The 12,150-nt window shown below is 47.8% G+C and overlaps 1 protein-coding gene across 1 annotated transcript; it reads right to left on the bottom strand.

Annotated features, from left to right (window-relative positions):
- Positions 1 to 268: 268 nt before the first annotated feature.
- LOC119090353 (holotricin-3-like) lies at positions 269 to 1,661 on the bottom strand. The gene is made up of 2 exons (XM_037213155.1): positions 1,612 to 1,661; positions 269 to 738 (listed from the first exon to the last, which is right to left on the bottom strand). Exons 1-2 carry the CDS (start codon positions 1,627 to 1,629, stop codon positions 502 to 504), a joined length of 255 nt encoding a protein of 84 aa, XP_037069050.1. The 5' UTR covers positions 1,630 to 1,661; the 3' UTR covers positions 269 to 501.
- Between the last annotated feature and the right edge of the window lie 10,489 nt (positions 1,662 to 12,150).

Genomic DNA, 12,150 nt, shown 5'->3' with positions numbered 1-12,150 from the left:
TGGTATAGTGCCGCAGGCATTATAAAAGAGTAGAGTCAAAAGTAAGAGCATGTTTAATAAATTGTTTTGCTTCAATGTTGAATGACAAAGCTTTCAATCTATCACTTTGCCATTTTTTTTTCTATGTGATAAAATACCAACCAATGCAAATATGTAGCATGTGCATTGTGAAAAGCACGCAGAGTACTTGTTGAGCAAAATTCCGCCCCACGGCGTCTATCGCGAGGCACAAAAACGTTGACATTCGTGGCACTAAGATGAAATAATTGCTCCGTTGTTCCTTAAAACGGACCGTAAATGTGCAGATTTATTTTTGCAGAAGAGATGCAGTTCCAGGTGACGATCAGAGTTAGACGGACAGTGGCCAGTTGCGACAGCGGTCACTGTGCAGGACAGGGTCGGGTCACACCGCGGGGAGACAAACGGGATAGCTCTCCCGCTGACGGCTCTCCCAAGTCATATGTTGTGTCGTCAGTAGCGATTGTGGCCACAATTGTGGCCTTAGCCGCTGAGGCCGCCGCCGATACCGATGCCGAGGCCGCCGCCGCCGATGCCGCCGCCGAGGCCGCCGCCGCCGTGCATGCCCCAGTGCCTTCTGCCATGACTGCCGCGGTCCCTTCCACTATAACTGCGGTAGCGTCCTCCGTCACGACTGGAGTATCCGTAACCACCGCCACCGTCGCCGTCGTAGAATCTGCTTGCCGAGACGACGCCAAACACGGCCACCAGCAGCAGAATCTGAAACAGGAACAACGCACCGTCGTATAAGCTGCACAATCATATTGGCTTGTCCGTTCAAATCATAGAGCGACGAAATTATTGAAAGAAATGCATACAAGTCAATTGATCGAAAGTAGTCCTGCAAGATAAGTGCAGCCGTCATCTGAACTGCAGGTAAGCATGCTTAAAGTCTGATCACATAAAAGTATTTGCCACGTCGCAGCGGCAAAACGGGGAGGACATTGCAAGGAAAGAGCAGCTAAAAGGAAGAAAACAAGGGATCGGCTGACGTAAAGTCCTAAGAATGGCGGAAGAGACGAAGGGATGAATGGACTGATGAACGTAGGAGGGGTGGAACGGAGGGCTTGATTCGAGGAGTGAGGTAAAGACGGGGAATGGAAGGAGAAGGTGGCTGAAAGGCTGGAATAATGGAGTGCGATGTTGGGAGGCTACACGTCGCGGAGGGACATGAGAAGGGAGAAAGATGGAGATCAGGAAAACAGAGGGTAAGGTGGAAAGAGAGGAAGAGGGAGAAAGACACGGGAATAGACAGAGAGGGAGAGAGAGAGAGAGAGAAAGAGAGAGAGGGAGAGACGGAGAGAAACAAGGTGAAGGGGAGAGAGGGGGAGATATCTTTTAAAGTATTCGTTGATTTCTACACATCATCTGGCACAAGTAAACATAGGTCGTGGTCCCTTACATCTGCCTCACATAATTGATGACTCCCGCTATATGGCACTGTTCGCTCAACACGTCGTCGACCATGGCCTGTTAAAATATTCCAGCGACACGTGAAAAATTTCCGAGTGCATGAACCGGTAAATGTCTTCTCATGGACACATTTTTCACTCAAGATTCATTCCAACATTTCATTCCAACATTTTCACTTACCAGTAGCTGGAAGTTCATCTCTGTGCCTTGCGAACAAGTGATCAGCAGTGCGAACAGCAGCCAAGAGCATACACACTGTCCCGCGGGTCGTCTTATATAGGGCTATGACTGCTTTCAGCGGGGCACCGATAAACACGTTAATCCGTGTGGCACGCTGGTGTTTGACCGCGAGCTTAATTTCAGCAGCAATGCTGGAAAACCCATGAATCACACCTGTGAGACGCTGAGTTGCAATGATGCTTTCTGTACTACAGCTTGCTTGGAGACCTTGAGATTCTTGTAACGTAGAACTCTCAACAGCTTGCAAAATTTTTAATGTGTGCCTTATATGTTGCTGTAAGTGTGCGGAGGTTGTGGATGTTCGTAATTTCCAAAATTCAGTCTTTTCTTAACTGGCTTTTCAGCAACTGTCTGATGTGACAAAATATATGGAGATGTGCGGCCTGAGTTGCATCATCTCAGCGCTCAAAGTTCCGTGCTACCGAGCAACATGTTCTTGCATAGCGTTGATGTGACTGATTGGAAGTGATCTCAAACAATTGTCCATGTTTTGGTGATGATGCACCCAGCAAAGTACCCATTCTCACTGATGATTAGCTGGCACATGATTAAAAAGAATGTTATCGAAGCTCAAAAGATGATATCTGTCAGAGTAAAGGTGAATGAACAATCCCAAAACATAGGACCAAAACGCTACACCATAATGAGCCTAAAGAAAAGCATAAATAATTGAAACATCGAGTGACAATACTTTACAGCTTTGAACCAGCGCCGTTATTATTCAGGCTGGCAACGCTGCAAAGACGACTGCAAAATGATATTCATGAATGGTGCATGCCGCTGTCCCTTTATGCAAAATTATATGCATAAATTGCCCTATACATATCGAGGGCGTTGCAGTGCTCGTTCGGAACGAGATCAAAGTGACGTGCATCAAAGCAACTGTAGCCTTCTATCCTGGCAGCAAGCTTAAGTCGTTCAGTACCCTTATCGCCCCCGATGGTAGTCGAGAGGTCCTCTTCGGATCCGTCTATCAGCCTCAAAGGCGCCGATGGCTGACCTGAGGGTGGACTCCGCCGATTCGGAGATGCAACAGCAGCATCTGCTGACTGACCATTTCCGAGCTAACGTCGTGGCATGCGCCGACATTTTCGTCCGACAGAATAACACAAGGAGTCATGACTCCAGGCAGCGAGAGTCCACATTGTGACAGTTCGCGCCTGCTCGCACAACCATAGCTGACCTCCGACCTCCCCCTGACCTGTCCGTTGGCCCGACGGCCAGCGAACACCAACACGACACGAGCCCAACCGGCGCCATGGCCGGGCCACGCGGGATTCACGCCCACAGCTCCTCGTTTTAGAGGGATCGCGGTTACAGCGCAGCCTTTTCAGGAGAGCCAGCAGCTTCAGTGATCAAAATAGCGCTTAGGGGTCATGAACGGCGTTTGAACCCGGGCGGTGCTGAGGGTGCAGCCATGGCCATGACGCCCTTGCACTTCGCCGTTCAGCTGAGCGGCACTTGTAGGGACAAATAACCGCCCGCTAGAGCATTTCATGGATTTAATTTTCATGATCCGGTCCAGTCCATTCCGGCCAGCCCAGATCCAATCCCGCCCTCCAAACGATCTTTTTTTTCAAATTCTCCAATTCAATCCGCTCTTGCCCGCGTTACAAGAAACAATGATTAAATGAGACCGTACAAATCCACTCCACATGAACTTTTGGAAATTTGAGCAGGATGTTTGGCTGCTCTCAGCATCTTAAATTTAATAACATCGTTGACTTCCATTGGAGAAATACGTGTGATATATGCCACAACCCAGTGGGTGCTGAGATACTCATTACAACAACTTATCCGTTGGGAACGTAATTTGCACCATAAATGTACATGCCTCTAGGCAGTTTCAGCGGCACCCAGTTCACAAGCACAGGACGATACTCATCCAGTACGCATTCTCAATCATTAGAATGACCAGCTGACCTCGTATTTAAAACATCAGGTGTTTGACCATTCTCAGGCACACCACCACATGGAACATCACCTACGAACATTATTTCTGTAGATTAGCAGCCGCGTCAACATTACAATCTTCATATGCGTCTGTCCACTGCCTGCAGTACCTGTTGTTTCATCTAGGGGAATGAAGCAGTTGCGTCATTTTTTAATCATAGTGCTTAATGCCGGATACTATGCAATGTTCTTTTTTGTTTACACTGAAAAATCCGTGAGTTCTTCTATCTGTAATTGCGCATGGTACTGCCACATGAAATCACATTAACTCAGTTTAAGACACATTTTTCATGTATATTAGCGATGATATGTAATCAGGCATATCAGCGATGATATGTAGTAACGCATCCGTTCTTTAGTTTTAACATTAGAGTTTTAACTAGGAGAGGCACCATTAATATTTTATCCGATGGTGCACCATTGTAGTCAAGTGCGTGACGTGTCTTGTGCGCCGAAAGAACCATCTGTCCGCTCAAGACACAAATCAGCAATCCTCCCATTTTCACAAACGCATTGTTTGGGTTAGGTTCTTGTCGTCCATCATCCGACATATGACATGACCGCTGGCGCTTTGACATCTCATAAACATATCAGACGTTTGCAAATGGCCCTGGTGATTGCACAAACCACTCAAAATCTTACCGAGCTTTCATTTGACGCATGAAAATCAGTAAACGAATAATGGTGAGGATCCAGCAATCAGCGTACCGGCAGACGTCTGGAAATGGAGCAGTTGTAGCAGCATGATGTACTTGAAGCTAGTGTTAAACTCATCAATCTGGCTGACTGAATGGGTATACAGAAACTGCGGTGTTGACATGGAGTTAGTTTTTCTTTTTTCACTGAGGAGCTTGTATTTCTAAATTCGGTGGTGTGCTTTCTACCAGCAAAACTTACTCCTATCCCCTTTTTCAACTCAAGTGCAGTCACCTGAGGTTAAACGGGATCGCCGACAAAATCAGGAGGAATGGTCGAAATCATTTGACACCTCATGTTAACTGAACATAAGGTGTAAACTGATAACATATTTGATTGACTTGGAACGAATGGGAGGTCTGGTTCCGCATAGCAGCACATCTGAGTATCACTCTTTCACATTGTGAATGTGATTATTTCATCATAATTTTCATGCAATGTGTGAAAGAGAGATATATATTTCATAGCGTGTTCGTGCATTGCTTGGAATGATAAGTAACGTATGTTATTAGTTTAAAGGCCCTGGTGCGAGAGGTTTTCATTAAGCATGTAAAAAACCTGTCGTAGCAATTTCCATGCATTCGTTTTCACTGCATTCAGACCCTGTGAGCTGCCAAATCAGAAAATTTAGTCCGGTTCTTACCTCTGTTTTGGTGAAGATTTTTGATCAGATCCAGTCCGACCCGTGGATTGATCCACAATCCGTGGATTAAAGCATGGCTACTTTGAGGGTCGTCGTCCGGACCACGTCGGCACCCTTGACCACAACTCGTCACCCCGCCTCCCAGGCGTAGATACGTACCAATAGCAACATGACCCTTTTGACCTTGGGCAGTGATGTCAGTCCACACCTGTCTTCCATCATTTTTTTTAATCGATTCAACATTAATTTGTGATCGTTGTTCAACGCTTCGGATCTATTTCAAGTAATGATTCTGTCTGATGTGAGTCAATTCTCAGTTTTATTCGATGTCCCCGCTCGGTGATTACGTTTGAGTCCCCAACAAGACAATGATAGGTTTGTATCATTCAGGGGCCTCAATAGCGAAGGGGCCCTCCATCCCATTTCAGCTAGGGGCTCGCCATGCTGAACAGAACTCTCTGTGACGATGATTGGACAGCTGCGACGAAAAGGATTCTTTGCGTCCATGAGGGGCTCTGCTTCGCTCAAATGCTTCGATAAGAGGTCCAAATGCTCGGCTCAGTAGACATCCGTGGTCAGGCAGACGATTAATGTATGAATGGCTTCCGTTTCGACCAGGGATCCCGCCCCTCTGCCACCACCACGATAGCAGGCAGACAATCCCCTCTTCAACGGAATAGCCCTTCGCCCCTGACCGGGAATGTAATGTATCCCCAACTGTTCCCAACTGTTCTACTGTTCCTTGCCTGTAAAAGGTAGTGTTCTTAGTGTCCAACAGAGTGGATTAAAACGAGGTCAAAAATAAAAAGGCAATATAAGCGAGAAAGTCCATTCTTGTTGCGAAACGACTTGTGAAACAGACGCATCAATAGTTTGGAACCTGCGTGCGGACAATCTTAGCAGCAAGAATACCTATGAACAGCGTTGCGGTTTCCACCAACCGAGCGGTGCTGGCAGCTGCAGCATACACCGGGCGGCGAGCGCCTGGCGTGCGAGAATAGCCATCGTGGAAAAATACCTCGGAAAGTCTTCACAGCTTGCTTCGTAGGGTTCTGCTGTCGAACAAACACACTGCCGAGATGGCGCAACTGTCGCTTATACAATATATTCAGGATAGATGTCGCTGTATGTGTCTGTCTTTGTCTGTGTGTCTGTGTCTGTCTGTCAAACTGGATCTGAAGGATGCATACCTGCAGATGGTGCTGGACGATGAGTCCAAGGACATGACGGCAGTCACAACGCACAAGGGACTGCTGAGGATGAACCGTCTTCCGTTCGGGATCTGTTCCTGTGGAGACATCTTCCGGTCAGCAATGGACCGGATCATAGAGGGCCTAGATGGCTGTGTTGGCTATCGGATGACCTCCTGGTGATGGGTGAGACGGAAGCAGAGATGTTGAAGAACCTGGATTTGGTGCTTACACGACTGAAGGAGCATGGAGTGAGGCTGCAGAAGAGCAAGTGCGAGTTCAACCTGAAGCAAGTCACCTATTTGGGGTGGAGAATATCAGGAACGGACTTAAAACCTGTGCCAGAGAAGATTGAAGCACTGCAGAAGATGCCGGAGTCGGAGGACGTCAGTGAGCTGAGAACGCTACTCGGTAGTGTTAACTACTACCAGCGACTGGTCCCCAACATGTCAATGACGCTGGCTCCGCTGTACAGCTGTACAGTACTGAAGAAAGATGTCAAGTGGAAATGGACCTCAGCGTTCAGAAGAGCGGTGAAGGAAGTGAAGCAGATCCTGGGAAGTGAGAAGGTGCTCATGAGATATGCCATCAGCCTGCCCATCAAGCTCATCACTGATGCCAGTTCGGTCGGAGTGGGTGCAGTACTGGTCCATGTACTGCCGGACGGGATCGAGAGACCGGTCTGCTACACGTCACGAGCGCTGATGGTGACGGAGACCAAGTACGCAGTCGTCGAGAAGGAGGAGGTAGCCGTATCATATGGGATCAAGAGATTCCACCAGTACCTCTACGGACGCCGTTTCTGCCTTGTAACCGACAACAGGGCGCTATCGATGATTCTGCACTCACAGTGAGAGCTGCATATTCTGACGGCGGCGCGAATGCAGAGATACGCGATACAGCTGGCAGCGTGCTCGTACGAAGTGGAGCTACGCAAGTCGGAGAAGATGGGGATTGTGGACACGTTGTCACGGATGCATCTGTCCGCTGAAGAAGAAGAAGAAGGAAGAACAGGGAAGAACAAGAACAACAAGAAAAGAAGAAGAACAGGGAAGAGGTCCGGGCAAAGAGCAACTCTGGCCCAAAATGGAGATGAGGGACATTAGTGACACGAACCGGCCCGGTCTAATAAGAAGTCGACATTGGAGTAGCCGTGTAAAGTCCGCATGACGACCAGCTGCTCCACGCCGGTCCGAGAGAGAAGAAGACGGGAAGAAGAAAGGAGAGCGAAGAGAGAAGAGAGAGCAGGCGGGACAGAGAAGACAGAGGCGAGGGCCGTTGAGACAGAGAAGAGAGGAGACAAGAGGAAGAGAGACAAGACAGAAGCGAGAGCAGTCGAGACAGAGAAGGCAGAAGCGAGAGCAGTCGGGACAGAGGAGAAAGAATCGAAGAAGACTCAGAGTTACCGCAGCAGGAGGCGGCGATCCCACCGGAGACAAGCCGGGAGCAGGCGCTCTCGTATCCGGGGTCGCCATAGCGGGGGGGAGGGGGGGAGGTGACCCCACCGACTACATCACGCCGGGTCACGTCGCGCCCACAGAAGCAGCAGCAGCAGACGCGGTCGTACCCGGGGTCACCACAGCGAGAAATCGAGCCGCGTCGATCAAAGAGAATCCGCAAGCCACAGGAGCGTTTAAGTTATTAGGTGGGGGTGGTGCTATGGAGCAAACACACCGTCCAGATAGCGCGACCGTCGCTTTCTCTGGTGTATATTTAACTAACAATAACTCTGTTATATATGTGTTCATGGACTTAATTTTATCAATTTGCATTAAGAACGGTATACATTGCTGGACCTGAAAAACTGGGGAGTGTAAGCAGCAACTGCTGTGAAGAAATCCTGGTGAGATTCTGGTTCTTGCTTTGCTCTTGAGAATAATTTTAGAATGGATCTTGGTTCTTGCTGAAATTTAATCTCCATCTTAAGCCCGAGCTGGATCTTGGTTCTCGCTGGGTTACTATGCATGTTCCAGGTTGGGTCTTGGTACTTGCTGGATCCCTCAACATAATTCCACTCTGGATCATGGTTCTTGTTGGGTCCATATGTCCTATCCAAGCTGGGTCTTGGTTTCTGCTGGATCTTTGATCTTCATGTCAAGCTGGACCTTAGTTCTTGATGGATCTTTTGTCTTATGGTTAAGCTGGATCCTGGTTCTTGCTGGATCTTTCGACTTATTGCCAAGCTGGATCCTGGTTCTTATTGGATCTTTGGACTTATTGTCAAGCTGGATCCTGGTTCTTGCTGTATCTTTCAACCTATTGCCAGACCGGTTCCTGGGTTTTTTTCTAGTTGCGGAACCAGGAACCAGGAACCGGTTCCCGGGAAGAAATCTTGGGAACCAGACATAAGTCTAGATATGAGTTTTCTCATAATCTTGTATGCAGGCAAGGCATTTGCCAGCCATGCATTCCATAGGTTTTCCCAAGCACCTGGTGAGCGCAATTGGACGGCAGTTGACTGGGTCGTGTGAGTCCTTGCCTGGTTTTGGTATCGAAATAATTATTGCTTCTTTCCATGTTTCCGGAAAAAACATGATAGGAGCACAGATCGGTGACAACTTTTAATATGAATTGAAGCATGCTGTCAGGTAAGTGACGGAAGAAAGCGTAATGTAGCTCACCTTGGCATGCTGAATATTAACAATATATTTCTTGTTTCGTGTTTTGGGTTAGAGCTCTTTCGACAATAAATTATCATTTCAGGCCTATGGGATGAAGGAAATTGGTTAACGGTGGAGCAGACACGCGTGCGCCTGGGAGGGGGGGGGGGGGCAACCGCCGGGCTTTAACCTGTGCATGCGCGTTGGGTACCCGGTCGGAATCCCCCTTCCCATGGTGCTCTCGACCCACTCGTGGCTGACGCGTGCAGCCTGCCCCGGACAAGTGGGATGCCGCGAGGATGCAAGATGGAGAAAAATAGAGGATAAGAGGGACGAATGTATTAGCCATATGACTCGGTTCGTCCACCACACTTGACAGAAGCACACGTCCGCCTAGTTCCGGTAGTACATTTGCCAATAGTGGCCAAACAATGGTTATACTGTCAACCGTTCTGTGGTAGGTATATCGCTAATATTAGTACCTAACACTAACAGCGCAGCGAACCTATGGGAAGCTACGCACGCAGTTCTCACCCGACGCACAATGCCACACACACAACGACGGCACTTATTGGCGCCACCTATTGGTGACCCACACGACTAGGTGTTGATCTCGTGCCGCTACACCACCCCTCCCCAGGCATGTCACAATACACCATGTTAGTTCCTAGGGCGTTTCGAAAATGAGGAACCAACGACCTAACTTTATGTCAGCTTTGGCTACTTGTATAAATAATGTTAAGTTGCGCATGGTTTTGGGTTGTCATGGCGTCTGTCTATGAAAAACAGTACTAACTTACGTGAACAACCATCAGATGACAACAGGGCACATAACCTTGGTCCAAATAATGACTCTTCTCTATGGGTACCTCATAGAAAAACAATTTCAGAGCTCAAAACTAACAGACTTACAGGGTAATTTGGGGAGCAGAATTCAAATGCTCCAGTAACAATATGCTGTTATATTATTCTAGTGAAAAATTTAGTTACAACTTGCCATATGAGAACATCCAAAGTCATACGAGGTCATCCAAAGTCAACGAATTACACTGCCAGCAGCTGCAGGGTTAGATGAAAGAGTGCGACGTATGCAACCTCCTCCTTATGGTGTTTGTGAACCTGATAACTTCTCATTGTATGTGTCGACGCACCTGTTCTCAGTTTGTTGCAAGTATCTTGCCAAGCGTATAGGGAACCATGAATGAAGTAGACAAAAGCTATGCGATCATTAGTACCCGTAAATGTACAACAGGCTATTTCTGGCCACAGGGAGGCAGTGTACTGGTAACTTTGTGTACTGGTGTACTGATTGTTTATGAATTTCACCTAAGGTGACCTGATGACCAAAAGACGACCCTAAAGTAATATATTTGTGTTTGGAATACTTTTAGCATACAGGTACATCTGATTAAATAAACCTAGTTGACAGCAAACTGTGAAGAGCAGATCATCGTTTCTGTAGGTAGCTTGTGCTATAGTGACCCAATCTGAGCTGATCCATGTGGGGAGAAATGCATCAGTCGGAGTGTTCGCAATGAACTCGGTGCAGTTTAAGCGCCTGTTTCTATGCCCCAATATCCGTTCTGACACACAAAGATAGGCCTCACGTGCATCCATCAGAAAAAGCGTTTTTACGTTTGGAGGCCTCTGGTGACTAAATTTGACCTAAGTTCAAAACACATTTGGTGCGCATCATTCAGGATTTGACGAGGCTTTAAAACGTTTCTTTTTCTCATCCGGCGTCTGGAACATGGAGAACCGAGGGTAAAGTCAGCTCCCCCACCCTCGCAGCCGGGTATGGTTGTCCCAGACCCCAGGCATGGCGCGCATTAAAATCCCCAAATCACACAACTCATAGAATGTGTTTCTGGTACTGTGAGAGCCTACAATAATTAGCGTTGCAGTGCCAAACTACCAGTTGCTACTGACCCAGGTCTCTTACGGTAAATCGTATCCGTGCAACGTGACAGACCGCGTGAATCTTCCCCTCGAGCGAGCCGGCAAGCTCGTATTTGTGTATGCCGATCGCATTCTGGAGACTTCCGGATGTCTCGTCAAGCAGACCTTTAATTACTGCCCGCTAGATGGCACCCTTGCCGTACCGACGTTGGGCAGGCACAGTGAGAGAGGCGCGCGGCACGTAAAACATCAGTCCTGCTCGCAGATGACGTCATCACCCTGTTTGCCAGTGCTGGAGACATGGTAAGTTGAGGTGAGACTGAAGCCGCCAGGAAATGCGGCGCGTAATGAAGTTTAAATCTTAAAAGCTGTGGCGGTCAACCGACCAGGTCGACTGCCCGGCTTCCTTCGCCTTCTTCTCTCAATCGCCGCTCCCCTCCCGCAATGTCCCGTTTATCGGGCTCATGCTGCGCCTGATAAGCGACGCTGTGCACTTCACCATACTAGTCGATAATTCGAGCCGCCGAGTGCCTATATGTTTGCACAGCTGACCGCAACAGGACGATGACAGGACGATGCATGGTTGTTCTCGGCGTCGCACGACATATCTCATTTTTATAGTTTCGATAAGATCGCCTACATATGCAACGTACAAAACTGTTCGTTAAGCTAATGTTTTAATGATAGCAATAGCTGTCTTTTAGAAATGTCACTGAGTGCAATTCATTGCCATCAGACATTGCAGCTGTTCTTAGTCTGTTGTCTGGTATCATCGATGCTTTCTTGCTGATTTTTGTTGGATCAGTGCTGACTCGACCGTACAGGTAACGCGAACTGAATCATATCTTGCTCTTAAGTCGCATGTTTCAGCTAGGCATTCCAGCCAAGATTGAATAGCATTAACTGTGATAGAACTGAATACGGACAAGAAGCTCATGAACGATTAGCCGCCCTGAACCCGCTCTGAGCACTGTAGTGGCTGGGGCCAGATAAACCGCAAACGTTAATAAAAAGCTTGTCTATGACTGTCGGAAAATATGCTTACGTATAGACAATGCTATCAACGACAATGCTATATTATTGCGTTCAGTGTTATCTGCTAGTTTTCATCTGAATGATGACACGACAGCGTAACTGAAACGCAAACAGGCGACGTGCTCTTCGCCCACACAGCGTTTTCACTCCATGGAGAAAGGGCATTTGCTGTTTAAACATAACCCAGATATATCTCAGGGCTTCAGGCTCCGCGATTGGGCAGAAACGGGTATGTTTGACCACCAGGCCGACCGCTGAGGAGAAAGCAAAAGACCTACCTTACTTGAGATGGACAAACCAAATGAGCCTTTAGAAAAGCAGGAATCGGCGACCTGGTCGGGCGTTTCACGTTGTGCGTCAAGGTTATTTAATTTTTTCTCTCGCAGTGTCAAGCATGGCTCTTGTTTTAAAGGCCAAAGCATTTTAGCTTGCCTAGACGGAGCTAATCACCCGTTCATCAAAC

This window comes from Pollicipes pollicipes, unplaced genomic scaffold (assembly GCF_011947565.3).
Source record: "Pollicipes pollicipes isolate AB1234 unplaced genomic scaffold, Ppol_2.1 Scaffold_1600;HRSCAF=1878_pilon_pilon_pilon, whole genome shotgun sequence".
Taxonomy (NCBI): domain Eukaryota; kingdom Metazoa; phylum Arthropoda; class Thecostraca; order Pollicipedomorpha; family Pollicipedidae; genus Pollicipes; species Pollicipes pollicipes.
The sequence above is the reverse complement of the archived record's forward strand: the minus strand, read 5'-3'. Positions and strand labels throughout refer to the sequence as shown.